We start from the raw sequence: 27,044 nt of genomic DNA, 5'->3' as shown, positions 1-27,044 counted from the left end.
GGATGGTTTGGATGCATGCAGGAGATGCAAATTAAAGTCAGGATTTGTCAATTCATTTGGGTAGCTTAATTTGTTAGCTTTCACACGAGCAATTTGGTGAATTAGTGATACAAGTTTGAAAAGCTCTAGTTAAAAAAAATGATACCATGTTTTAAAATAGCCATTGTTTTCTCATTTGCAAGCAGGGCTGCCTCATTAAGATACGCCTAAGTGGGGAACAAACTACAATCAGCGGTCAAACTGCCTTTTGCCAGGGTGCCTCAATAAGATATTCCTAAGTGGCCCTTTTTTTTTCCTTTTTTTTTTTGTTGCATTTGTAGATTTTATTTTAGTTTTCAAATATAGACTTTTGAAACTTCATGTGAGATTATGTTTGCACTAGTTATTTGTGCAATTTCTTAGGTAATAACATTATGCTCAATAACATCGGTATTAAAGCACTTTGGAAATTAAGTTTTATCTGCCCTTAGACATTTCACAATAACAAGACTCCCTCAAGTTGCTTGCAAAAAAGGGGGAAAAAAAAAAGAGAAAATGATTCCCTCAAGTGGAGAAGCATGTATAGCTTGCTTTGATTTCAATACAAGTTCTAACGTTTCCGTAAAAAAAAAAAAAAAGAAAGAAAAGAGAAGCATGTAACTATTTTCTCACACAATTACTGTCCACAAAAAGCACTGCTCACAAAAGTTGTCAATATAAAGTAAAAATAATACTCAAATGCATGAATGCATGGAACCAGTGCCACCTAGCTGAACCTGAATGCATTGCTGCAAAGTAGAATTAGACTGTTTTATACATGAAAAGGTAGGCATCTGACGCCGACTCCACAGTATCACTTGCTATTGTCCATGTGTAACATGTAGTATCAGATTTCCCTAAAGCTTCTTTCCCAGAACAACTTGGATCTTGAAACTTTGCATGAATTGTAGAATCCACTTTGAACAGTTTAGCTCTTTCCAACTCCCTGTGCGTTTCCTTCATTGTCGGCCTTGCTTTCCCGTTCGAGTTTAGGCATCGTTGCGCAAGCTCAGCAACAAGAATAACCTCTTCTTCATTTCTCTCATCAAGTTCAGGATCAAGAATTGTCATAAGGGAGTTCTGATTCATGGATTTTAAAAAACTTTCTACCAAACTCACCCCAACATGATCTTCTTCCGTTTGTATGGAAGATATCGGCTTTCGTCTTGTAAGTAGCTCAACAAGAACAACTCCAAAGCTGTATACATCACTTCTGTCTGTGTACTGGCTCGTCCGAAAGTATTCTGGATCCAAATATCCAAATGTCCCTTTAACACGTGTAGTTAAATGAGTTTTATCAACTTCAATAGACCTCGAAGTTCCAAAGTCTGATACTTTGCCTATGTATTTTTCATCCAAAAGTATATTGCTGGACTTGACATCTCTGTGTAAGATGGGAACTGAAATATCTGAGTGCAGGTATGCCAATGCCCCTGCTATCTCTGTGGCTATTCTTAATCTCAAGTTCCAAGTGAATGGGAACTCATCATCATTCTGGCTATGAATTAGATTGTGAAGGGTTCCATTAGGCACAAATTCATAAATTAGGAGGGGAACTTCAGTTTGCAAACAACAACCTAGGAGTTTTACCACATTTCTGTGATTGACTTGCGACAGAATGACCATCTCATTTACGAATTCTTCAAAGCGGCTTTTCCCAACATTTTTACCCTTTTTGATTGCTACGATCCTTCCATCAGTCAACATCCCTTTGTAAACTGTACCTTGACCACCTTGACCAAGAATTCGATTCTGATTGAATCCGTCAGTAGCCTTGCTCAATTCGTCAGCTGTGAAAAGCTTTGTGTTTTGAATATCCTCAGTAGATAACTGCTGTTGTAACATTCTTCTGAAGACCTTTTCTTTGCGCTTATTGTTCTGTATCCTCCTCACTCTTCTGTGTGCGATCAAATAAATGATTATGAGAAGTGGTATTCCAGCTCCTACACCGGAACCTGCAAAGATGCCAAATAGAATCACACTTTTAGAGTTTAGGTTGTCGTGAACTATTTCAGTTTGTCAATAGGCAGTCATAGAAAAAGACAACCCTTGGAGTATGTGCAACTTGACAGTTCTAAATATTATGTTGTTGTTTAACACTAATTGAAACTTGAATGAAAGACCACCCTTGAGTAATTGCTGAATGAGGAAAAGAATGGAAAAAGATGAATGGCTTACCAACTACAGCCGCTATCCTATGCCTTCTGCTACCCCTGATTTGCGAAATGGCTTCAACAAGAAACAAGCAATCGCAAAGAGTTTTAGTCTTTCAGACAAAGATCTAAGGATAATCTGTTAGGATTTGAAAAAAGACCGCAGGAAAAAAAAAAAACACACATACACACACAGAAGCTCTATGCTGTCAGAAACTTACCGTTTCTGCAGGCACCATCTAAGTACGGATTGATATGATAAGACCAAGTATCATCTCCCAAGGCTTTGCATTCACAATAGTATGCGGAAATGTTGCTGGATCCTATATCAAGTGATCTGGATTTGGTACTACAACCTGAGATGGCATCAATATCAGAATAATTCTGGAGGGCCCAAGACAACACAACGGGAAAAAACCGGTCAGTTGTAGGGCCAAAATACGATTGAAATTTCCACTTTTGATCCACCAACAAGGCATAAGCACAGGTTCGAGGTGCGAAGTTCTGCGAGGCTGTTATGTTTATACCGAAGGAATCGAGGTGGTAAGGTATACTAGCTTGACAACAATTGAGGCCATAGCAACCTGTTACCTGCTTGCTAGTACACGTGGATGTGCAACCCGCCAAGATCTCTGGACTGTCAGGAGCCGATGTGAGGAGGACGTTGCAGCAGCCAACCAACGTCAGCTTGTTGTGTTCTGCAGAAAAGAAGAAACGACTCCCGTCAGGGAGATACCTTGTTATAATCTCATATGCTTGCCCTTGATCTGAGCAAATTGGAAAGGCCGTCACATAAATGGTTACAGTCTGATCACTCAGGGATATTTCCAGCACCTGCACAGGAAACTTAGAAACAGATTGAGGTACAAGTGCCAGGTATGGCTTTAAACCATTGGCGGAATCGTCAACTACATCGGTACAGTTTATGGTGTAAAATTCGTTGAGAGCACAACCACGGCCGACTCCAAATGGGTAGGGAATAGTCACGCCTCCACAGGTACCATTGCATCCTGGCTTCGCCATCGGAAATCTTGTCGCCTTTGGAAATCTTGTCGTCCCTGATGATTGAACAACGAGGTGAAGAAACAAGATTAACGCAGAGATGAAGCTCAGATTCTCCATGCCAAATTGTGCAGTGATATTGTATCTCCTTCTTGCTGAGTGAAGTTTGAAATGTAGCAAACACGAATAGGAACAATACTGCAGATTTTATAGACTATCTTGGACTTGGGTGCATGAATGAGATGCCCAAACACCCCCCCCCCCATCCCCACCAAAAAAAAAAAGTTGGGATGCCAATTTGGATTATTTAATTTTTAGCATTCTCACTAGCAATGTGATGAATTAGCGATACAGTTTCAAAAAACTAGTTATAACTAATCCGTTTGAAAATGTTTATGAAGTCTAAAAGCACAGCAAATTTAACTTAGTTTATCTATTGCAGTGCTTTTGACAGCATGGTGGCTCGTAAGACATTCCAAGTGATAAACAAAGCCACCACTCTCATAATGCTGTACATGCCGGACACGGATCAGAAATCGAGAGATGGACTAGGTAGGTAGATGATCATATTTTTAAGAATAGATGATAGTAATATTTTTTATAAAGTCCTTATATTTTGTGTGCTTATTCTAGTGTTCTTAAGGTACACAATTAAAAAAAAATAAAGATACAACAATTAGGGATTGAGACCACAACATGACTAATGGGACTTGATTTAAACCGTTAATTCTAAAATTGTTTTCTTGAAAAATAGATTTCAGTGTAAACACCATCGTATTTGTCCCCAATTACAATTTCAGATGCGAATGTAGAGGCTTCATATGGGGGGAACTTAAATGGAGGTGACGTTTATATTCTTCTTTTAAAGAACTTTATTAATTGAATTATTGGATATCGTCCAGCAGCACGATTTACTTGACAAAATTTGAAGAGAAATTCTACAAAAATTTTAAAAGGATTGATAGTTTTTGCATGATGAACTAAATAATGCACAAGCCTGTAAAGCCAACCATTATTGACTCCCACAGATCTTTATACGTCTGAATTCTCCTTGTTATGAATGCCATAGTTCTCCTCGATTGACTGCTCCATAGTACTAAGAAAGCCTCAAAGCACATTCATATTTAATTCTTTTATGGCCTATATTTAATAGTAGTGTTATTATTCCCTCGAGATTTGTTTTGATCTACATACCTACAAGAAATTGGGACAATGTGACCTTAGCTGCCCGTGGCTTCTCTCTTCGTGGCTTATTTAGTTTGTCTACTACCACGTTTCAGGATAAAATTCAATCACAAAATGTCGTGCATCATCTCTACAGTGACAAGATTGCAATTGTTGCTCGTGATGAAATTGGAGGTGATGTCAATGGAAGATTGAACTAAGGGAAGCAATGTTAGTAAAATATAAATCAAGTTTAGAAGTTTTTATTTATTTATTTAGTAGTTTTATCGAGGGCCAATTTTATAGTGTGCCTTTGATAAAACTGAAGTTTGAAGTCTGAAATTTGAAATATGAAGTCTAAATCCATCAACTTATGAATTGTTAAGTATTAAATCTGATACATTTGAATGTATATCACATTAAGTGATAAGTGAATAGGTTGTCACTTAATTTTGGAAACAAGTTTTGTTTAAAAAATTTAATATCATTTAATCAATTCAGATATTCTATTTTTTTGTTATAAAACACGTCTGTATATATTAAAATTTAAACCCATAAATATATATTAATTTTATTAAATATATCTCCTATAAGTTTTTGGTTAATATTTGGTTCTACCGAAAGCAAAAGGTCAGTGGTTTTTCGATACAGGAAGCGAGGAAGCAGATTCCACAATTCAAAAGCATCGGCAAAAGGTGTAAAGATTGGAGGCGCACGAAAATTAGGTGGGGTTGTGGTGGCTGCGATTATCTACCGCAATAATTTATCTTACATATGTCATATATATTACTTTATTTTATACATAAATTTTGTTTGTATATATCAAATTCTGTAAGAAATACAACAGTTTATGTATTTGTGTAAATTGAGTCTTGATGAAACACAATCAATCATAATTGCACCGAAATCATAATTAGACAGTGGCTTTCTCTAATTAATTAATTCCTTGGAAAACTAGTAAGTTCCAGTTGTTTCAATGACATTTGCTTAAGCAGGAACTGTCTCCAATAAAAGACCTCCATTTCATTTTTAAAAAGTTGGCTCTATTTCTGCTGGTTATTGCGCCTCTTCTTTAGTAGTTTGTACAAGACAAACCTCTAGTAACCATACGAAATATGACTGCAGGATAGTGGGAATACCTAAATCTCAAAACGAAAATAGGAATGTTACGGATCCTCCAACTTTGAAACTTATAGACCACTCTTAGCCACTGATTTTCCAAAGTCTATCATTATTTATTTCCTTTTTTTTTTTATACTGTAGGTTTTTTCATCATACATTATTTTCATTATGATAAAGATTCAGCGTAATAAAACAGAGGGAGACTCTAAAACTTAGAAGAATAGAGAGGAAGTGGATGACTTTTTAGACAAACTAGATCAGTCATACCATTACCTAGTTAATGTTCGTATTAGCTAAGCTAGTTTTTATTAGATGGAAATATATGTATGTATGTATGTGTATGTATATCAGCACTTGGGATGCTGTCTGGTTCTAAATGAAAAATTTTCAAAAACTTAATCCCTTGCTCTACTCACCATCATAATCTCCAGGCATTGGTATTTCAATAGTGTGCGATTGTTGCACGTATAAAAGAGTACCATAATTAAATGCATGAATGCAGTTAACAGAATAGAATATCTTTTTTTTTTTTTCGGACACAGTGGGTATCCAAGATTCAACGGAGTAATATTCTGGACCGGCTAATTTCACTGCGCTTGTGCCCCCACCCCCAGAAGACACAAGACGTTAATAGGAGTCGAGCCGCGACCATCGAATGCTAGGACCTAAAGAGACTTCCCCTAGCACCAGCTGAGCCAACCCTGGGGGTTAGCAGAATAAAATATCCTGATGATACGGATTTGATTAACTTCATTTGGAATCGGTATCAATTTGCTGAACCTGAATGCATTAATTGCTGCAAAGTAGAATTAGACTGTTTTATACATGAAAGGGTAATAGCATTATGCTCAATAACATCGGTATTAAAGCATTTTGGAAATTAAGTTTTATCTGCCCTTAACATTTAACAATAACAAGATTCCCTCAAGTTGCTTCCAAAAAGGGGGGAAAAAGATAAGGATTCCCTCAAGTGGAGAAGCATGTAATTATTTTCTCACACAATTACTGTCCATAAAAAGCACTGCTCACAAAAGTTGTCAATACATGCAAAGTAAAAATAATACTCAAACGCATGAATGCATGGAACCAGTGTCACCTAACTGAACCTAAATGCTTCACTGCAAAGTAGAATTACACTGTTTTATACATGGAAGGGTAGGCATCTGAAATTGACTCCACAGTATCACTTGCTATTGTCCATGTGTAACATGTACCATCAGATTTCCCAAAAGCTTCTTTCCCATTACAACCTGGATCTTGAAACTTTGCATGAATTGTAGAATCCACTTTGGACAGTTTAGCTCTTTCCAACTCCCTGTGCGTTTCCTTCATTGTTGGCCTTGCTTTCCCATTCGAGTTTAGGCATCGTTGCGCGAGCTCAGCAACAAGAATAACCTCTTCCTCATTTCTCTCATCAGCAAGTTCAGGATCAAGAATTGTCACAAGGGAGTTCTGATTCATGGATTTTAAAAAACTTTCTACCGAACTCACCCCAACATGATCTTCTTCCGTTTGTATGGAAGATATCGGCTTTTGTCTTGTAAGTAGCTCAACAAGAACAACCCCAAAGCTGTATACATCACTTCTGTCCGTGTATTGGCTTGTCCGAAAGTATTCTGGATCCAAATATCCAAATGTCCCTTTAACACGTGTAGTTAAATGAGTTTTATCAACTTCAATAGACCTCGAAGTTCCAAAGTCTGATACTTTGGCTATGTATTTTTCGTCCAAAAGTATATTGCTGGACTTGACATCTCCGTGTAAGATGGGAACTGATACATCTGAGTGCAGGTATGCCAATGCACCTGCTATTTGTGTGGCTATTCTTAGTCTCAATTTCCAAGTGAATGGGAACTCGTCATCATTCTGATTATGAATGAGATCGTGAAGGGTTCCATTAGGCACAAATTCATAAATTAGGAGGGGAACTTCAGTTTGCAAACAACAACCTAGGAGTTTTACCACATTCCTATGATTGACTTGCGACAGAATGACCATCTCATTAACGAATTCTTCAAAGCGGCTTTTACCAACATTTTTACCCTTTTTGATTGCTATGATCCTTCCATCGGTCAACATCCCTTTGTAAACTGTACCTTGACCACCTTGGCCAAGAATTCGATTCTCATTGAATTCATCAGTAGCCTTGCTCAATTCGTTGCCAGTGAAAAGCTTCGTGTTTTGAATGTCCTGAGTAGATAACTGCTGCTGTAACATTTTTCTGAATACCTTTTCTTTGCGCTTATTGTTGTATATCCTCTTCAGTTTGCCGTACAGGATTCAAGTAATGATCAGGAGAAGTAGCATTCCAGCCCCTACACTGGAACCTGAATAGAGTATAGACGCCAAATAAAATCCTGGACTTAAAAGAGTCTAGAGTATCTTGAACTGTACTAGTTTGTCAACAGCCAGTCATAGAAGAAGATACATAAATAGTATATTCAACTTGACCGCTCTAAACGTTATATTGTTGTTTAACACTAATTGGAACTTGAATGAAAAACCACCCTTGGAGTAATATCTGAATAAGGAAATGGAGGAAAAAAAATGGAAAGAGATGAATGGCTTACCAACTACAATCGCTATCCTAATCCCCCTGATTTGTAAAATGGCTTCAACACAAAACAACCAACCACAAAGAGGAAGTTTTAGACAAAGATATAAGGATAATCTGTTAGGCTTAGAAAAAAGAAAGCACAATGAAAATAAGAAAACACACACACACGCACACAGAAGCTCTATGCTCTCAGAAACTTACCATATTTGCAGGCATCACTTAAGTATGGATTGATATGATAAGACCAAGCGTCATCTCCCAAGGCTCTGCATTCACAATAGTAGGTGGGAATATTTCTGGATCCTATGGCAAGGGATCTGATTTTCGGACTACAACTTGAGATGCCATCAATGTCAGAATAATTCCGGAAAGCCCAAGACAACACAAGAGGAAAAAACATATCAGTTTTTGGGTCCAAATCTTGAAATTTCCACTTTTGGTCTACCAAGGAGGCAGCAGTACAGGTTCGAGATGTAAAGTTCTGCGAGGCTGTTATGTTCAGAGTGTACAAACCGAGATGGTAAGGGATGCTAGCTTGACAACAATTGAGGCCATAGCAACCTGTTACCTTCTTGTTAGTACACATGGAGGTGCAACCCGACAAGATTTCTGGACCGTCAGAAGCCGACATGAGGAAGGCATTGCCGCAGCCAACGAGCATCAGCTTGTTGTGTTCTGCAGCAACGAAGAAAGGACTCCCGTCAAGGAGATAATTTGCCATGGTCAGATCTGCTTGCCAATGATCTGAGCAAATTCTAGTGGCTGATTTATTTATGGTTACAGTTTGGTCAATCAGGGATATTTCCAGCACCTCCACAAAAACCTGGGAAACAGATTGATATAGAAATGATAGGTATGGCTTTAAGCCATTAACGTAATTGTCAACACAGATAATGGTGTAAGAATCGTTGAGCGCACAATCAGGGCCGACTCCAAATGGGAAGGGAATTGTCACACCTCCACAGGTATCATTGCATCCTGGCATTGCCACTGGAAATCTTGTGGCCCCTGATGATTGAACAACGAGGTGAAAGAACAAAAATAAAGCAGAGATGAAGCTCAGATTATCCATGCCAAATTGTGCAGTGTAAGTTTATCTCTTTCTTGCTGAGTGAAGTATGATATGTTGCAAAACAGGAGTAGGAAAAGTACTGCACCTTTTGTAGATTATCTTGGACTTAGATGCATGAATGAGATGCCCAAAAACCCAAAAAAGGAAAAAAGAAAAAGTCGGGATGTCAATTTAGATTATTTAATTTTTAGCATTCTCACTAGCAATGTGATGAATTAGCGATACAAACTCATAAAAAAAGCAAGTTAATTAACTAATCCGTTTGAAAATGTTTATGAAGTCTAAAAGCACAGCAAATTGAACTTAGTTTATCTATTGCAGATGCTTTTTGCTTTGCCAGCATGGTGCCTCAGCAACATATTCCAAGTGGAAAACAAACCACCACTCTCACAGTGCTGTACATGTAGGTCACAGATTAGAAATCGAGAGACTGAATAAACTAAGAGGGGTTCTTCCAATATGTGCACAGGGTAAGAGATGGTCTAGGTTGGTAGTTGTCCACGCTAAAATTTTCACAAAACAAAGTCGAGGGTTGTAAATTTGCTTCACTTTCTGTTGGGTAAATTGTAAATGACTAGCAAATGTTGTAACAAGAATTGGCTTCAAATCGTGATAGATATTACTTTCATTTAGGCTTTATTTGTCCGGTATAACGTGCAATAACCTTGGACAAATATCCTTTAGGATAAGATGAAGTTTTGTTTGTCTTAAACTTTTGCACAAAGCAAGACAAACCCTTTGTGAACTAAGGAGTGCTTTTTGAGAGAGTAAGGAGAGTAGGAAAGTGATTTTCTGCAGCAAACCACTCTCTACTTGACCTCTTTATATAGGAAGATTGTTTGGGAAACAAAAGACCTCATTAAACACTTGTATGAATAGATTCAAAGTATTGTGTATGAATAGATTCAAAGTATTGTGTACACATTCATGCACTTTAATTCATGCATCTCATGATCATTAGATCAAAACATGAATCTATCCTTTCATTCAATAATTCCCATATACATGAATACATTCATAAATGAATATACATTTTAGAAACATTCACAATACTATACATGTACCAAAAATTAATGAATATACATTAATTACATGTATGTACATCATACAAATTTTGAAAAGTTTCCAACAATCCCCCGCCATTTTCAAAATTAGAAAATGGATTTCTAAAAGGTCACCAAGTAATCTGACACTCATATGCATAAATAATGGTGTCTTTCGATTGAACCACTATCTTAGTGAAGGTTCTTTGAAATCAATCCTTCAAGATGGTAGACAAGCTTTGAACCACTTGGACATTGGACCAACCTCATAAACACATCACACACTGAGCAATGCACAACCATAAGTTCTTCAACGATACATTTTACGGCCTTGTATCACTATCCTTTCATGAATGTTTACAAAGTAAAGTCCTTAACTTTGTGGTTTGCCGAAAACCAACATTCATATAGGCGACATTTTAGTGCCCCCGCCATAGATAGCACTTTTAAGATTCGTTAAGAGTCCAATGACTCATCCTTACATTTGCACTGGCGAGAATAACATGCACTATTCAACATTGGGATGTCTAAACTTCACATAGTGCACCAACCACTAGAATGGTGTACTTTCACTCATTGAATTCAAGACTAGACGTTGTATCTAGCGTTGAATTGAGGTTCCACCATTAGTGATCAAGAATTTTGGACTTTAAACCCATCCCCCTTGATGTCTTTAACACCAAATTTCTTGATAATCCTTTTGTCAAAGGATCACTTAAATTTTCATTTGATCTCACAAAATCAATTGATATGACTCCATTTGTAATCAAATCTTTGACATAACTATGTCTCAAACCGATATGTCTTGATTTACCATTATACACTTGACTATAAGCTTTAGCAAGTGTAGCTGCACTATCACAATGGATTGAGATAGGCGACAAAGGTGTTGGCCACAATGGTATATCACAAAGTAAATTACGTAGCCATTCAGCTTCTTTACAGGCCGAAGCAAGTGCTACAAACTCTGCTGCCATTGTTGAATCGGTGATACAAGTCTGTTTCTTAGAACCCCAAGAAATTGCACCTCCACCAAGCATAAAGATCCAACCACTTGTCGACGAGTGATCATCTTTATTGGTGATCCAACTAGCATCTGAAAATCCTTCTAGAACTGAAGGATAACCGGTATAACATATACCATAGTCCTTAGTGGCCTTTAAATACTTTAAAATTCTGGTTACACCTTGCCAATGTAACCTACTAGGGTTGCTTGTATATCTGCTCAATATACCAATTGCATATGCAATATCAGGTCTAGTACAAGTCATTGCATACATTAAACACCCTATAACCTTGGCATATTCCATTTGAGATTTTGGATCCCCCTCATTTTTCACAAAATTTATTTTGGGATCCAATGGTGTTGAGGCTGGAATACAATCACTTTGATTGAATTTGTTAAGAATCTTTTCAATATAATGTGTTTGAGACAACATTATATTATCATGTTTGAAGATTCTCATACCAAGAATGACATCTGCCTCACCCATGTCTTTCATGTCAAATTTGCTTGAAAGCAAAGTTTTTGTGACTTCAACTTGTTCCAAATTAGTCCCAAAAATCAACATGTCATCAACATACAAACAAATTATTACACCTTTGCCATCATCAAACTTGCTATAAATACATTTATCGGATTCATTTATTTTGAATCAACTAGCAAGAATAACTTGGTCAAATTTCTGATGCCATTGCTTCGGTGCTTGTTTTAGTCCATATAAAGACTTTACAAGTTTACACACCTTATGCTCTTGACCAGGCATCACAAACCCTTCGGGTTGCTCCATATATACTTCTTCATCCAAATCACCATTCAAGAATGCTGTTTTAACATCCATTTGGTGAATGACTAGATTTTGGATCGAATCTATAGCAAGTAGCACTCTAATTGTAGCAATTCTAGCTACTGGTGAATATGTGTCAAAATAGTCCACACCATACTTTTGTGTGAACCCTTTGGCAACCAACCTGGCCTTGAACTTATCAATAGTTCCGTCGATCTTCATTTTCTTCTTGAAGATCCACTTACAACCAATTGGTTTTGAACCAGGTGGTAAGTCTACTAATTTCCAGGTTTTATTACCCATGATTGAGTCCATCTCATCATTAATAGCTTCCTTCCAAAAGGGAGCATCTTGTGAGTTCATTGCTTCTTCATAGGTCTTGGGATCAGCCTCAATATTGAAGCAATATGAGATTTGGTTGCTCACTGCATCTCTAGTTCCTTCAACTAGATACATATAAAAGTCTGAACCGAAGTCTTTTGACTTTCTAGCTCTTTTGCTCCTTCTCAATTCAATGGTTTCATTTTCACCATCTTTTGTCAATTCATTTGATTTTGGAATAACATCTTTTATAGAGGTGAACCTTTTCTCTTCAAAAATAGCATCTCTAGACTCAATTATGGTATTAACCGAAATTGAATCATTAGGTTCAATTACCATGAACCTATATGCTTTGCTATTTTGTGCATATCCTAAGAATATACACTCCACACCTCTTTCTCCCAATTTCCTTTTCTTAGGTTCTGGGAGTTTTACAACAGCTCTACAACCCCAAACTTTCAAATAGTTTAGGTTGGGCTTTCTTTTATTCCAAAATTCATAAGGGGTTATAGAACTCCTTTTATTAGGAACTCTATTTAGGATATGACAAGCCGTTAACAAGGCTTCACCCCAAAATCCTTGACTTAAACCAGATTTTGACAAAAGTGCATTAACCATTTCTGTCAATACACGATTTTTCCTTTCGGCTACACCATTTTGTTGTGGTGTGTAAGGAGCAGTCACCTCATGTTTTATTCCAACAGACTCAAAATAGGTAATATCATAATATTCCCCACCTCTATCTGTCCTTAGACATTTGATAAAGGATTCACAATGAAGTTCAACTTCTGATTTGTATGCTTTAAATTTTTGCAAAGTTTCACCTTTTGAGTGTAACAAGAAAACATGACAGTATCTACTATAATCATCAATAAAAGTCACAAAGTACTTTTTACCACCCAAAGTAGGAGTACCATGCAAATCACATACATCACTATGAATGAGATCCAAGATTTTAGATGATCTTTCAACTTTAGGAAACGAATTTCTTGTGATTTTCGTTAGCATGCATGTTTTGCATTTTACTTCAATCTTATCACAATATGGCAGCAAATCAAGTCTCATCATTTCATGCATTCTTTTGTAATTAACATGACCAATCCTATTATGCCACAATTCAAAAGAAGACTCAACCAAGTACGCAGAAATAATATCACTCTTATTATTTCTAATAGCAAGTACATTCAACTTAAACATCCCATTGCAAAGATAACCCTTGCCTACAAACATACCACCTTTAGACAAAATAAATTTGTCAGACTCAAACACAAGTCTAAAGCCAAATTTATTTAACAGCCCAGCCGACACCAAGTTCTTCCGGTACATAAAACACATTTGTCAAGGTTACAACATTTTCGGAAGTAAATTTTAATTCTACTTCTCCAATGCCTTGAACCGGAATTGTAGCAGAATTTCCCATGTAAACAACGGTGCTTTCATCCACCGGTTTCATGGATTTGAAGAACGTTCTATTGGTGCACACGTGTCGCGTAGCTCCAGAATCAACCCACCAAGCAAAATCATCTTCAATCATATTGATTTCAGATATCATTGCTACAAGATTTTTGCTTGTGGTTTGGGAAGACTCTTGCTTCTTCTTCTTGTTTTGAAGAATCTTGCACTCGGACTTGTAGTGTCCCTCTTTCTTACAATAGAAGCATTGTCCTTTCTTTCTTTTCTTGGATTGATTCTTGGGTTGTTGGCCCTTCTTGCTTCCTTGAGACTTTTCAGTTTGCCTCTCTTCAATCACATGCACTTTTGAAGTAGAATCTTTGTTCTCTTCAAGGATTTGACTATCCTTCTTTTCTTGCATGCGAATTTCCTCTTCTACTCGAAGAGATTTAGCAAGAATCTCAAGAGAGATATCCTCTTTCTTATGTTTGAGGTCTCTTTTGAAATCTTTCCAAGAAGGTGGTAACTTATCTATTATAGAGCAAACAATAATGGCTTCATCCATGTGTAGATTGTGTTGTGTGAAGTGATTAAGAAGCCTTTCAATCTCACTAAATTGCTCCATAACAGACTTATTATCTACCATTTTATAATTATTAAAAGACGAGACAAGAAACTTCTTACTTGTAGCATCTTCTTGCATGTACTTGGACTCCAATCGATCCCAAAGTTCCTTGGCGGTAGTAATTGAATGGTAGACATCGAACAGGTTGTCACTCATGGTATTGAGGATGTGACCACGGCATATTTCATCGTCGTTCTCCCATTTCTGACGGTTTCGGATGTCTTCAAGAGTTTCTTCATCGGGATTGATCAATGATTTTGGTGTGGTCAAAACATAGACCACTTTGAGTGCAGTGAGAAGGAAACGAACACGTTTTTGCCAACGAATGAAATTCCCTCCATCAAACCTCTCGAGCTTGACAATATTGGATGCCAAATCTTTCAAGGTACCAGCCATTGTAGAGTATAAATAAAGCCTAAAGATTGTTGGGTAAATTGTAAATGACTAGCAAATGTTGTAACAAGAATTGGCTTCAAATCGTGATAGATATCACTTTCATTTAGGCTTTATTTGTCCGGTATAACGTGCAATAACCTTGGACAAATATCCTTTAGGATAAGATGAAGTTTTGTTTGTCTTAAACTTTTGCACAAAGCAAGACAAACCCTTTGTGAACTAAGGAGTGCTTTTTGAGAGAGTAGGGAGAGTAGGAAAGTGATTTTCTGCAGCAAACCACTCTCTACTTGACCTCTTTCTTAGGAAGATTGTTTGGGAAACAAAAGACCTCATTAAACACTTGTATGAATAGATTCAAAGTATTGTGTATGAATAGATTCAAAGTATTGTGTACACATTCATGCACTTTAATTCATGCATCTCATGATCATTAGATCAAAACATGAATCTATCCTTTCATTCAATAATTCCCATATACATGAATACATTCATAAATGAATGTACATTTTAGAAACATTCACAATACTATACATGTACCAAAAATTAATGAATATACATTAATTACATGTATGTACATCATACAAATTTTGAAAAGTTTCCAACACTTTCCACCAATATAATGCTGTGATATATCCGTCTGCCCTTATTCCCTAATTAAGTAAAATATTATCAAATGAATAAGAGAAAATTTAAAGAAAATTTGACGTTAGATATAATGAGATTACCCTTTTTCTCCATTCTATTTTCACTGTTTTATGTACTCATCGAAGCCTAAGCCAATCATTAGTATTATTATTTTTTAATAAAAAAGGAACTTTACTAATGAGATTACTGAATACCGTACAGCACAACTTATATGAGAAAGCTTGAAGAAAAATTTCACAGAAATTCAAAAAGATTAGTAGTTTTTATTTTTACATAATGAACTAAACAATGCGCAGGCTTGTAAAGCGAACACCGTTATTGCGTCCCACTAATCTCTATGCACCTGGATTCCCCTCATTAAGAATGTCATAGAACTAGTTTAAGCCAGCACTAAGAAAGACTGAAAGCACATACGTATTTAATTCTTTTAGGGCCTTAATTTAATAGCAGTGTTATTATTCCCTCGAGACTTGTTTTAGCCCACATGCCTGCAAGAAATTAGGACAATGTGACTTTAGCTGACCGTGACTTCTCTTTGTCGCTTGTTGTTGTACTGTAGACCAGACAGCGGTAGGAGTGACTAGTAATGCTTCATGTACTTTGTACGTGAATATAGTTAGGTACTAAAATTTTCTGAAAAATTTTGATTATCGACCTCATATTACAATTTATGTATGTTTTTCACTTTTTTTTAACCCATTTTGGTTTCAAACGTTATTCACATTTGAACTCTTTGACCTAAAGCTATTTGAACTTTTTTTTTGAGAATTTTTAATTAAATTTAGATTGAATTTTGATAACAATTGTTACTACTATTATGTTTTATCAGAGGTGTTATGATTGTCCATATATTAGAAAATTGTACTTTTGTATAGTACAAAATAATGTTGTTAAGAAGGAAGTATAATTGCACATATCAAGTATGAAAGCAGCAAATCTTATTTGTAATGAAAATGTTAAAAAGGGCATTAGAGTACCACATGAATTGACTGGTCAGATTTTTATCATTTTGATTATTGCACTATGCATCTATTATGATTTCCTTCCCCTCATGCTTTTGCAAGCTCATTTATTAGTTGGGGTTTAGATATGTCTTTTTTCCAATTAAAAGTAAAATCTATTATGGATTTTCTAGTAAAATTATCAGATTTTAACAACTGATAAACCAAAATTTGGTTAAATTGTTAAACACTTTTGAATAGTATTTGCAGTATCAATACTTATGATTACTAATTATTTAATTGTAGAATTATAATAGGATGATTCTTTAAGAATAAATTACCTGAACAGTATTTCTTTTTTCTTTTGACTCAGGTTTTCTACAAATTTCATTTCGTATCTAACCTAATTCTTTGTATGGTAGACCATTATTATTTATTATGTTATATGAATTGAATTAGTTAATTTTTTGATGAAGTTCTTTAATATGAAGTGAGTTACACTATTTTAAATTTTTTTTGAATCTTTTTTAAAATTGTATACTTATATACTTGAACTCTTTGTAATTATTTAATTCACTAGGGTATTTTTATTCCATCATATTTAATCATTTCTGTGTGAATATTCAATGTCATCAATTGAAATTTCATTGGCAGAGTTAGTTGGATATTCTCTTTTTCATTTATCTTCTATTGTTTTTATAAATTTGTTTGAAAACAATGCAACATAAAGCACCAAAAGCAACTACTCCATTTCCCTACTAATCTAATAAGTGGCAAGTTCAATACGGATACATCTAAATTAACCTATGAATGCTTTTTCCTTTTCATCTTAGATAAAAAAAAATCTAATTGTGAAATTAAATCAATAAGTTGATTATAGGTTAAGTAAAGGAAAAATTTTTGTTGTTTGCTTGGATTTGGGTAACATGAACTATCATGTCAATTAAAACTAAATTGTTTGCTCTCTTTTATGTCTTGCTAGTTTTTCAACTTTTCAATTTTTATATGAATTTGAATGGTATGAAGTGAGGTTTAACATTCATTGAATTTGGACTATTTATAAGAATGTAAATGATTCTTAATGCTCAATCATTTTAGATTGATTATTTAGTTGTCACTTGAAATTCATTTGATTGAAATAGTTGAGCTTTCTATTTCGATTTTGTTTTTTAATTTCTTCATATTAGTTAAAAGTACATAATTGTGAAATTTGCTCATGATATTTGTATGGCTTTTTTCTTCTTATATGTTTCTCCTTTTTCCAAAGACTATCTATTTTTTTACACTGAATTTTTTTTTTTTTACAATCTCATATTATGACTAATGAGAAACTTTTCATGCTTTAATTAAGAAAATTTGATGCATATAATAATTAGAGATTGGCTCCAAGGGTAGGTAAATAGTTTTTAATGAAAAAATTTTAATTGTAATTACCAATAATATTGCAATGTAATCAACTAGAGTGTTTCATTTCTTTTAATTAGTGCCACACATTGAAATGTAGTCATTCTATTTATAAGACATGATGATAATTTAGCTATAATAAGAAATAAAACAAAAAAGTGCTTACACTTTCTAATCCCGACACTCATCACACTTTTCATATAGTAATAAAATAACAATGATGATTAGGACGTTAGTAAGCAACTCCAACTCGAACAATCCAAACACGAAATTAGAATAGCATGAAATTACTTGGCAGACTGTTATAGTGTTTGTGTGACAGGAAAAAGCTAGAAAATTTTTTTCCTGCACTTTCTCTCACTTTCATGCATTTTGTGTTATGCAAAATTTGCAAGAATGATTGGGGAGGAGGGGGGGGGGGTGTTTTCTTATTGACGATACTGACCGCGTTGATATTGTTATAACCATAAATTTGGGTTCTCCACCCATTCCAAAATGACTGCAGCCTAAGTTTATGTCTTTTTTAACTACTAAGTGAATGGAGGGGAGGAAAGATGGATTGGATGGTACGAGAAACGAGAAAAGCGATGTAAGCAGGAGCTTTGCATGAAAAAAAAAGAGTGAATAGTTTGAAATGGTGCAAATAGTAGTAGGAAACATTCCGGATTTTGTAGATTCTTAAATGGTTGGATGTAGGGCTGCAAACGAATCGAGCTGCTCGCGAGCCGCTCGCGAGCGGCTCGAGTCAAGCTCGAGTCGAGCTCGTTATTAATCGAGCTCGAGTCGAGCTCGAGCCGGCTCGAGTCAAACTCGAGCTCGAGCTCGAGCTCAGAATATTAAGCTCGTTAGCTCGCGAGCCGGCTCGCGAGCTTGGGTATATATATATATATATATATTTTTATTTTTATTTAATAATAAAATTACGTATATTATATATATATTTTTTTATTTTTTATTTTTATAGTAAAATTACGTATATATCCTTAATATTTTATTATTTATTAAGAAAAAAATATTATTTTATTTATTTTTTTAAAAATAAAATAATTATTTTTTATTTTTTTTTGAGCTCGAGCTCGAGCTCGAGCTCGGCTCGGCTCGACTTGATTCGAGTCGAGCTCGAGCTCGAAATTTGCCGGCTCGTCGAGCTCGAGCTCGAGCTCGAGCTTGGTAAAATTTAGTTAAGGCTCGGCTCGATTAGCTCAAAGCTCGACTCGACTCGGCTCGTTTGCAGCCCTAGTTGGATGCATGCATGAGATGCAGATTAAAGTCAGGATATGCCAATTTAGATAACTTAATTTGTTAGCTTTCAGACTGCCAATTTGGTCAATTTAGATAACTTAACTTGCTAGCTTTCAGACTACCAATTCGGTCAATTAGTGAGACAAGTTCGAAAAGCTAGTTAGATAATCCATTAAAAAGGAGGTCCCCATTGACTAGTGTTGAGGAATCAGCGGATGAATTGTGTTGTCAAAAAGCACGGCGATTGAACTTAAAGATATTCCTAGTGGTACTTTGTGAGTCACGGACTAGAAGTTGAGGGATTAATTTAGGTTGCTAATTAATTATAAAATTTATTTTATTTTTTTGAAATATAGGCATTTGGAACTTCATGGCAGGTGATGTTTGCACTCCTCATTTGTGCAGTTTCTTAATTATTAGCTTTATGATCAATAACACGGGGATTATACCTACTAAATAGATCAAAGTTATACGATTTAATAGAAAAAAAATAAAAAAGGGTCAAACACTATTAGAGTTCGAGATCTTGGACGTGGTTTTCATCAACCTTCTAAGTTTCCTTCACTTTCCATCAATAAATTTCATGCAATATCCGTCTACCCTGCCATTCCCTAAGTACACAAAAAGGTACCACTTGAATCACAAAAAAGCTTTAAGAATTTGAAGTCAAATATTGACCCCCATTGACATATATACTCCTTCGGCCTCATAGTTGAAGTTGAATAAGAAAGAAAAACTTAAGTTCATCTTTGGGAGTGTTGGTCAGGTTTGAACCCTGCCAACATCATTTACGTCAAGAAGGAGGAGCAGCAGCAGCAGCAGACAGGCACATCGCAGAAATAGCAGTAGAAGGCATCCCTTCTCCAAAACCCCTCCTTGGAATAGAATAGGATTTCAAAAAAGGAAAAGAAAGAAAAACTTAAAGCAATTTCAAAGTAAAGTTTTATATGCCCTTAAAATTTATAATAACAAGATTTAGACGTAAGACTATGTTAAACTGCCCGTGACTTGTCTTTGTTCTTTGTTGAACGTGGATCAGATGGCAATAGGAGTTTATATAAAAAGGAAGTGAGGAAGCAGCTTCAACAATCCAAAGCACGGCGAAAGTGAAGCATGAAATTATCATCTGACACAACTACTGTACATAAAAGAGCACTACTCCCAAAAGTCAGTCCTTAATTAGTAGAGGAATCATCATCATTCTCATTGTTGAATGAGTCTAAAGAAGGTTCCATTGCGATAAATTCATAAATAAGCAGAAAAGCTTTTGTATCAAAAGCAACAACCTAGAAGTTTTCACTACATTGTTGTTATTAACTTGCCAAATGATCAATTGTCCCAATTGGCTCGCGTTAACCTTCATTGTTTTTTTTTTGGTTTCTGCAATATATCCATGATCAGTTAGCAACCATACGGTTTTGGTCTGAGTGGTTATTGAGTGTTGTTATATATTTTACATTATTTGGTATATATATTATTATTATTATGTTATTGCGCGCATGAGTTTTGTTCGTGTATATTTGATTCTTGTGAGAAATAGAATCTTTTCTTTATGTGTAAGCCAAATCTTGACAAAGTATAATTAGACGGAAGTGTACTAAATCATAACTGTACACGCCCTAGGTCCCTTTATGATATATATAAAAAGGATATATATAGATATATATATAGATATATATATAGAGAGAGAGAGAGAGAGAGTGAGAGAGAGAGGATAAATGGGAATCTTTTTTAATCAAGACTGTTTTTAATAGTTTGAACAAGGGAAATAATATTAACACTTATAAAAAAAAATCTCAAACACTACTTAAACTTCATCTAATGCAAAAGAAGGAAAGGGGTATCTGAGATTTTCTGAGAAATACTTACTAATATCATCTCCCTTTGAACAAGATTATGCATTCGAAGTTAATTAACTAGTATGTTCAAAATCATCATTCACAAAGGAAAATGATATTTTATATGACACACAACCCTATACTATGTAATATAAAACAAGGTAAAAAATGTTTCACATTTTTTATTTTAGCAATTCTCATGTCCATATCTAATTGAATAACCATCTCAACAATCTCTTGTTGCTTTTTTGTAGCGGGACCTGTACTCTATATATATAATTTTGATGTCTATCCTTTCTATATATAATAGATAAAGGGAAAGTAATATTGCGTGGTGTAAACCCACAGTGTCACTTTTTAAAATTTCTAATCTACTCTTAAGGGCAAATTGATCCCAATATATTTAGAAAAAAAAAACTCCCCTCAATTAACAAAGAGTTATCCCTTTGAGATCAAATTACAATTTCTTCACACTAACTTCCTCACGTCCCCTTTTCATCTCCATGTTTTTTTAAACACAATAACTTCCTTTAAAGTAGTAACTAGATTTTTCAGATAAATATATATATGTCTACCATGATATGTAACTTAATATGAAAAAAATAGTCATACATTTTTTTTTGAAATAAGCACACACTTAGGGTGTGCCAAAAGCATTTGTATCTATACCATATATATAGGGAGAGGGAGAGGTTGGTGTAAGGTTTTTAATACCACTTTATGTTTTTTTCTAAACTACCATGATAACTGCCAACTTCTAACTTTGAATATGTCCTTCCAACTAATATGTATCAAACTTTCAATATATCCTTCTTCTAACTAATATGTCATTTATTATTATTTTATTTTTTATTTATTTAGTAAACCTTAACTTTTATTAGCAACTATTAGTTATGGTTATGAATTACTACTAAATAATTATTGGTTTATATATTTTATTTTAGTGAATTTTCTACATATTCACTATTACAACATAAAACTAATTCTCTTGAAAATGATTTCAAATATACTCAAAACATTCGGCACAAAATTTATATATATATATATATATATATATATATATATAGAGAGAGAGAGAGAGAAGGGGTTGGTTAAAATTTTTTGTGTCATTTTTTATAATTTCTATTTTACCCTCCAAATAAAGGGTAAAATAGTACTATCATCTCCCAAAACAAGCGCGCGCGCACACACACATACTTATTTTTGTAACCTAACATAACTTTCAATAAAAGCATTAACCACCAACAACTTCCTATCCAAGAGAAAAAATAAAAAAAAACACAATTCTTCTATCCATATTTCTTTAAAAAAAAAAAACCTCCTACAACTACTAAAAATTTTAATAAGTTTTTCTTTAAAAAAATTTTCTTCTAGATTTGCACACACATAGGGTGTACCATTCCCACTAGTTGTATGTAAGATGTGAAGAGCTTACGGTGTATATTATTTTATAACTTACCTTTTCTACCCTCACAATAAAAGGTACGTAAAATGGTCCAACATTACTAAAAATATTTTCTTTTTAGTTTTAGAAACTTGAAATTATGTTGACAACTTTCCATAGTTACAGGAAAATACCACATACTAATCATCTTTACATTTAATTTTCAAAAAGTTTAGAAATAAATATATATTTATTATTTACACACATATAGAGAGTGTTTTTAATCACTGCTTTGCATAATGCCTTACACAAATTTTTACTATAAATGCTGATGTTAAAGACTGAAGCACTAATCTAGTCTTGCTATTTCTCCGGTAACGTTGGTGCTGCTTATAGACGCGCATGTTCCGTAATAATTAGAAAAGTAATACTTCTAATTAGGACTAACTCTACTATGCAATCTCAAACTTGTACGGTTATATTTTATTCTCATTTTGACTTTAAATTCTAATTTTAAGACAAATTATACCCTAGTGTCTTGTCTTCGTCGTCTCACTTAAGTCCAACCAATAATAACATCATCATAAGCAAAATTAACGGAATAGAGGATTATGCAAATATTGACTCTATACTAAAAGTGGTCAAAATTCGCTGTTGAAATAAAATGATATATTTTCATTAATTGGCACACGCAGGTCAATTATGGGTCGATTACCTAAGAAATTCCAAAAAAAAATTTCTTTTTTTTTTTTGGTTGAAAGGAGATTCTAAGACTTATTGGAGAGAGAAAGAGACTGGGTATTTTAGAGACCCAAGGGAAGGAAAAAAAAAAGTACGGATTGCCAATAGCGGTCCCAGATTCTAATTGTACATGCCCCTCTTTATTGCAGCCCACGTTAGACCATTTCCATTGGACGGATACAGCCGTGCTCCCAGACCCAATGAAGAATACTAATTTAAAATGCTCCTTTTTTTGCAGCTCATGTCAGCCCGTTGAACGAGTAGAACTGAACTCCTAGGCCCACAAAGAATACGGGTTTCTCAACGTTTTGTGTCTACAGAGTATGGTCTACACCAAGTCCAAAACACTGCCGAAACACTGCCAACGCTCCATTTGGATTAGCTGTTTTTTGGGATATTTTTGAAAAATTTTACTGTAACAGACTTTTTAGATTATATTTTGAAATATTTTCAAAAAATATTTTGAAATATTTAAGAGTTAAAGAGTTTCTACTTTCTAGAATATATTTTGAGATATTTTTTAAAATTTTAAAAAAATTTAAACTAATTTTCAAATTACCTTTTAGAGTACTTTTTAAAAATTTTTATTGTATTTGACTACTTAATCCCTTTGCTCAATTCAGCATTACACTCTTCAGGCACTGGTATTTCAGTATTATGTGACTGTTGCATGCATAAAAAATTAAAGGGTAAATTACATATAACCTTCTGCGATTTCGTTTATTGCCACGTGACCCTCATAACATTTCAAAATGTTCATCTCATCTTCCTACGATTTTATGAAAAATGAAAACTTGCCAAAAAATAGCCTATGCAACGTCATTAATTGAAATACCAATAGTGCCCCTACTAAATCAGTTGACGGCTTAACTATCTTGTATAAAAGTATAGGAAGATTATGTGGATAAATGCAAAAATCACACGGGAATAGAGTGGATATTTATATAAACTATAAGAGGGTTACATGTAAATTAAGATTTTATTACACGCGCTTTTAAAAGTACGTTTGCTATAAATGCCATAACTGATTGCGCATTTTATCCATATTCCACTTTACACAAAATCATAGTAGGGTTATGTGGCTATTTTAAAACCTTAGGAGGGGTCACCTAGTATTATGTAAAATCACAGGGAGTTATAAGTAATTTACCAAAATTAAAGTCTACAAAGATTCATTCTACTTTATGTGGTGCAGTCATGCAGTAAAAGTGATACTTAATGCATACATGCAGTCAAGAGAAGATCCTCACTGGCTTGCAACTTAATAGGGATCAGTATCATATTGCTGAACCTAAATGCATTACTGCAAAGTAGAGTGGGAGTCCTCAATTATACTGTTTTATACATGAAAGGGTAAGCATCTGAAGGTGACTCAACGGGATCACTTGATGTTGTCCATGTATAACATGTACTATCAGATATCCCAACAGCTTCTTCCCCAACACAACTTGGATTGTGAAATTTTGCATGAATTGCTGAATCCCCTTTGGATGATTTCACGCTTTCCAACTCCCTATGCGTTTCCTTCATTGTTGGCCTTGCTTTCGCGTTAGAGTTTAGGCATCGTTGTGCGAGCTTAGCAACAACAATGACCTCTTCTTCATTTCTCTCATCAGCAAGTTCAGGATCAAGAATTGTCCCGAGGGAATTCTGATTCAGGGATTTCAGAAACCTGTCTGCCAAACTCAAGCTAACATCTTCTCCTGTTTGTATGCAAGATACTGGCTTTTGTCTTGTTAGTAGCTCAACAAGAACAACCCCGAAGCTGTATACATCACTTTTCTCTGTGTATTGGCTTGTCAAAAAGTATTCTGGATCCATATAGCCAAAAGTCCCTTGAACACGTGTGGTTAAATGAGTTTGATCGACTTCAATAGACCTTGAAGTTCCAAAATCAGATACTTTGGCAATGTATTTTTCATCCAAAAGTATATTGCTGGATTTGATATCTCTGTGTAAGATGGGAACTGAAATATCTGAGTGCAGATATGCCAATGCTCCTGTTATCTCTGTGGCTATTCTTAGTCTCAAGTTCCACGTGAATGGGAACTCATCATCATTCTGGCTATGAATTAGACTGTAAAGGGTTCCATTGGGGATGAATTCATAAACTAGTAGGGGGACTTCACTTTGCAAACAGCAGCCTAGGAGTTTTACCACATTCCTATGATTAACTTGCAACAGAATGACTAACTCATTGACAAATTCCTCAAAGCGGCTGTCATTCACATTTTTTGCCTTTTTGATTGCTACTATCTTTCCATCATTTAACATCCCTTTATATACTGTACCTTGACCACCTTGACCGAGTATTCGATTTTCATTGAAGTTGTCAGTGGCCTTGCTTAATTCATTAGCAGTGAAAAGCTTTGCATTTTCAATATCCTCTGCAGATAACTGCTGTCTTAACATTCTTCTATAAAACTTCTCTTTGCGCTTATTTTTGTACATCTTCTTGACTACGTTGTACAAACAAAAGGCAGTGATCAAAAGAATCAACATGCCAGCTCCTACGGTAGTACCTGTGTAAATTCTTGATTAGGTTAATACTAAATATCAGAGTCTATACACACATAACAGACACCTTATCATCATGTGCAACACCATCACTACAAAAGATAACTTCAAACAACAGTTGAAATGAAGACCATTTTCCGACTAATTTTCTTAGTATAAGAAATGGAAGTTACAGAAAGAATGGATGGCTTACCAGTAATAATCGCTTTTCTGTTCCCCTTGCCACTGATTTCCGAAATGGCTTCAAAAAGAAACAAGATTCAAAAGAAACAAATTTTTAGAGAAAGGTCAGAAAGGACAACATGGTAGGGAGGAAAAATTTATTACAGAAACGATCCACTCTCTAGAAAACTTACCATGTTTGCAGGCACCATCTAAGTATGGATTGACTTGGTAAAACCACGTATCATCTCCTAAGGTGCTGCATTCACACTGATAAGTGGGAATGGTGCTGGATTCTAACTCAAGGGAGCTTATTCTGGGACTGCAACCTGAGATGGTAACGATTTCAGAATGATTAAGGGGCCAGGACCAAACAACAGGAGCATGAACCAGAAGTACTTTTGGAGGGTTGATATAACTCTCTAACTTCCAGTTTTGGTCAACCAAGAAGGCATAAGCACAGGTGCTAGATGTAAAGTTCTGAGAGGCTGTTAAGCGCAAACTGTATTGGCTGAGGTAGTATGGAATGCTTGCCTGACAACAATTGATACCATAGCAACCGGTTATCATGGTGCTGTTACACATTGAGGTGCAACCAGACAAGATCTGCGGACCGCCATTTATCAATTTGAGGAGAGCATTACCACAGCCAAGAAGCATCAGCTTGTTATGTTCTCTAGAAACATAGAAAGGAACTTTAGCAAGGAAAGTATCCATCAAGGCCGTATCAACCGTTGACCCGTTCACAGAGCAGATTTGAGAAACTGGATAATTGATGGTTACAGTTTGGTCACTCAGGGAGATTCCCAGCACCTCCATGGTTGTTTGGGAACTTTGTCCCGGTTGAAGCCCCAGATATGGCCTTAAACCATGGATGGAATCGCCAGAGACATCCGTACAGATTATGTTGTATGCTTCATTGAGAGCACAGTCAGGGCCAATCCCAAATGGGTATGGAATTGTCACATTTCCACAAGTATCATTGCATCCTGGCTTCGCCATTGGAAATCTAGTCTCAGCTGAAGATAGAACAACAAGGCAAAGAAACAAAAGTAAACCATGGATAAACCGTAGATCATTCATTCCAAATTGTGAAGCTAAACCTCGTTTCTTGATTGCTGAATAAAGGCCGAAATGTTGCAATTAAAGAGCCGTGGGAACATTAACAGATTTTGTGGATTTTCTTGGTGCGTTGAGACGCAATTGTCAGAAAGTCAGTTGTGATGAATTAATATTTAATCTTCACAACGAGCTCTTCTTTGAATTTGTCATAGTTCAAGTTCAAAAATGGTATTAAACAATCAGTATAAAAATGATAAAATGTAGTCAAAAGGTCCAATTGAACTTAATTTTTTATTATTGCAATGCCTTTTCTCTTTTTTTTTCTTTTTCGGAAACGATAAATCTAATCTATCCTACACTAAAGGGAAGGGGGCGGACATAAGTAGGCCCAGGGATAACCCGGAGAGGACTGAATCACCACCAGATCAGACGGGTGCAAAGCACACCCATCTGAAT

At 35.2% G+C, this 27,044-nt stretch overlaps 3 protein-coding genes across 3 annotated transcripts; all 3 read right to left on the bottom strand.

The window, feature by feature from the left end:
• Positions 1-780: 780 nt before the first annotated feature.
• Positions 781-3,293, bottom strand: LOC113709794 (wall-associated receptor kinase-like 22). The gene is made up of 3 exons (XM_027232651.1): positions 2,393-3,293; positions 2,197-2,247; positions 781-1,973 (listed from the first exon to the last, which is right to left on the bottom strand). The coding sequence occupies exons 1-3, from the start codon at positions 3,291-3,293 to the stop codon at positions 781-783; spliced, it is 2,145 nt and encodes a 714-aa protein (XP_027088452.1).
• Positions 3,294-6,590: 3,297 nt separating this feature from the next.
• On the bottom strand, positions 6,591-9,088 carry LOC113709795 (wall-associated receptor kinase-like 1). The gene is made up of 3 exons (XM_072065795.1): positions 8,218-9,088; positions 7,967-7,980; positions 6,591-7,718 (listed from the first exon to the last, which is right to left on the bottom strand). The coding sequence occupies exons 1-3, from the start codon at positions 9,086-9,088 to the stop codon at positions 6,591-6,593; spliced, it is 2,013 nt and encodes a 670-aa protein (XP_071921896.1).
• Positions 9,089-24,097: 15,009 nt separating this feature from the next.
• LOC113709471 (wall-associated receptor kinase-like 1) lies at positions 24,098-26,718 on the bottom strand. Its single transcript, XM_027232244.2, has 3 exons — positions 25,721-26,718; positions 25,558-25,605; positions 24,098-25,369 (listed from the first exon to the last, which is right to left on the bottom strand). Exons 1-3 carry the CDS (start codon positions 26,607-26,609, stop codon positions 24,177-24,179), a joined length of 2,130 nt encoding a protein of 709 aa, XP_027088045.1. The 5' UTR covers positions 26,610-26,718; the 3' UTR covers positions 24,098-24,176.
• Between the last annotated feature and the right edge of the window lie 326 nt (positions 26,719-27,044).

Source organism: Coffea arabica, chromosome 9e (assembly GCF_036785885.1).
Source record: "Coffea arabica cultivar ET-39 chromosome 9e, Coffea Arabica ET-39 HiFi, whole genome shotgun sequence".
Lineage (NCBI taxonomy): Eukaryota > Viridiplantae > Streptophyta > Magnoliopsida > Gentianales > Rubiaceae > Coffea > Coffea arabica.
Note: the sequence above shows the minus strand (reverse complement) of the source record. Positions and strands in the feature narration are given on the sequence as shown.

What these genes read in the sequence shown, in the direction of transcription:
- LOC113709794 (XM_027232651.1), bottom strand. Translation starts at nt 3,293, where the DNA reads ATGGAGAATCTGAGCTTCATCTCTGCGTTAATCTTGTTTCTTCACCTC. An exon ending in AGATGGTGCCTGCAGAAACG is followed by an intron (nt 2,248 to 2,392) that starts GTAAGTTTCTGA and finishes TTCTTGTTGAAG; the next exon opens with CCATTTCGCAAATCAGGGGT. An exon ending in TAGGATAGCGGCTGTAGTTG is followed by an intron (nt 1,974 to 2,196) that starts GTAAGCCATTCA and finishes GCATCTTTGCAG; the next exon opens with GTTCCGGTGTAGGAGCTGGA.
- LOC113709795 (XM_072065795.1), bottom strand. Translation starts at nt 9,088, where the DNA reads ATGGATAATCTGAGCTTCATCTCTGCTTTATTTTTGTTCTTTCACCTC.
- LOC113709471 (XM_027232244.2), bottom strand. Translation starts at nt 26,609, where the DNA reads ATGAATGATCTACGGTTTATCCATGGTTTACTTTTGTTTCTTTGCCTT. An exon ending in AGATGGTGCCTGCAAACATG is followed by an intron (nt 25,606 to 25,720) that starts GTAAGTTTTCTA and finishes TTCTTTTTGAAG; the next exon opens with CCATTTCGGAAATCAGTGGC. An exon ending in CAGAAAAGCGATTATTACTG is followed by an intron (nt 25,370 to 25,557) that starts GTAAGCCATCCA and finishes GAATTTACACAG; the next exon opens with GTACTACCGTAGGAGCTGGC.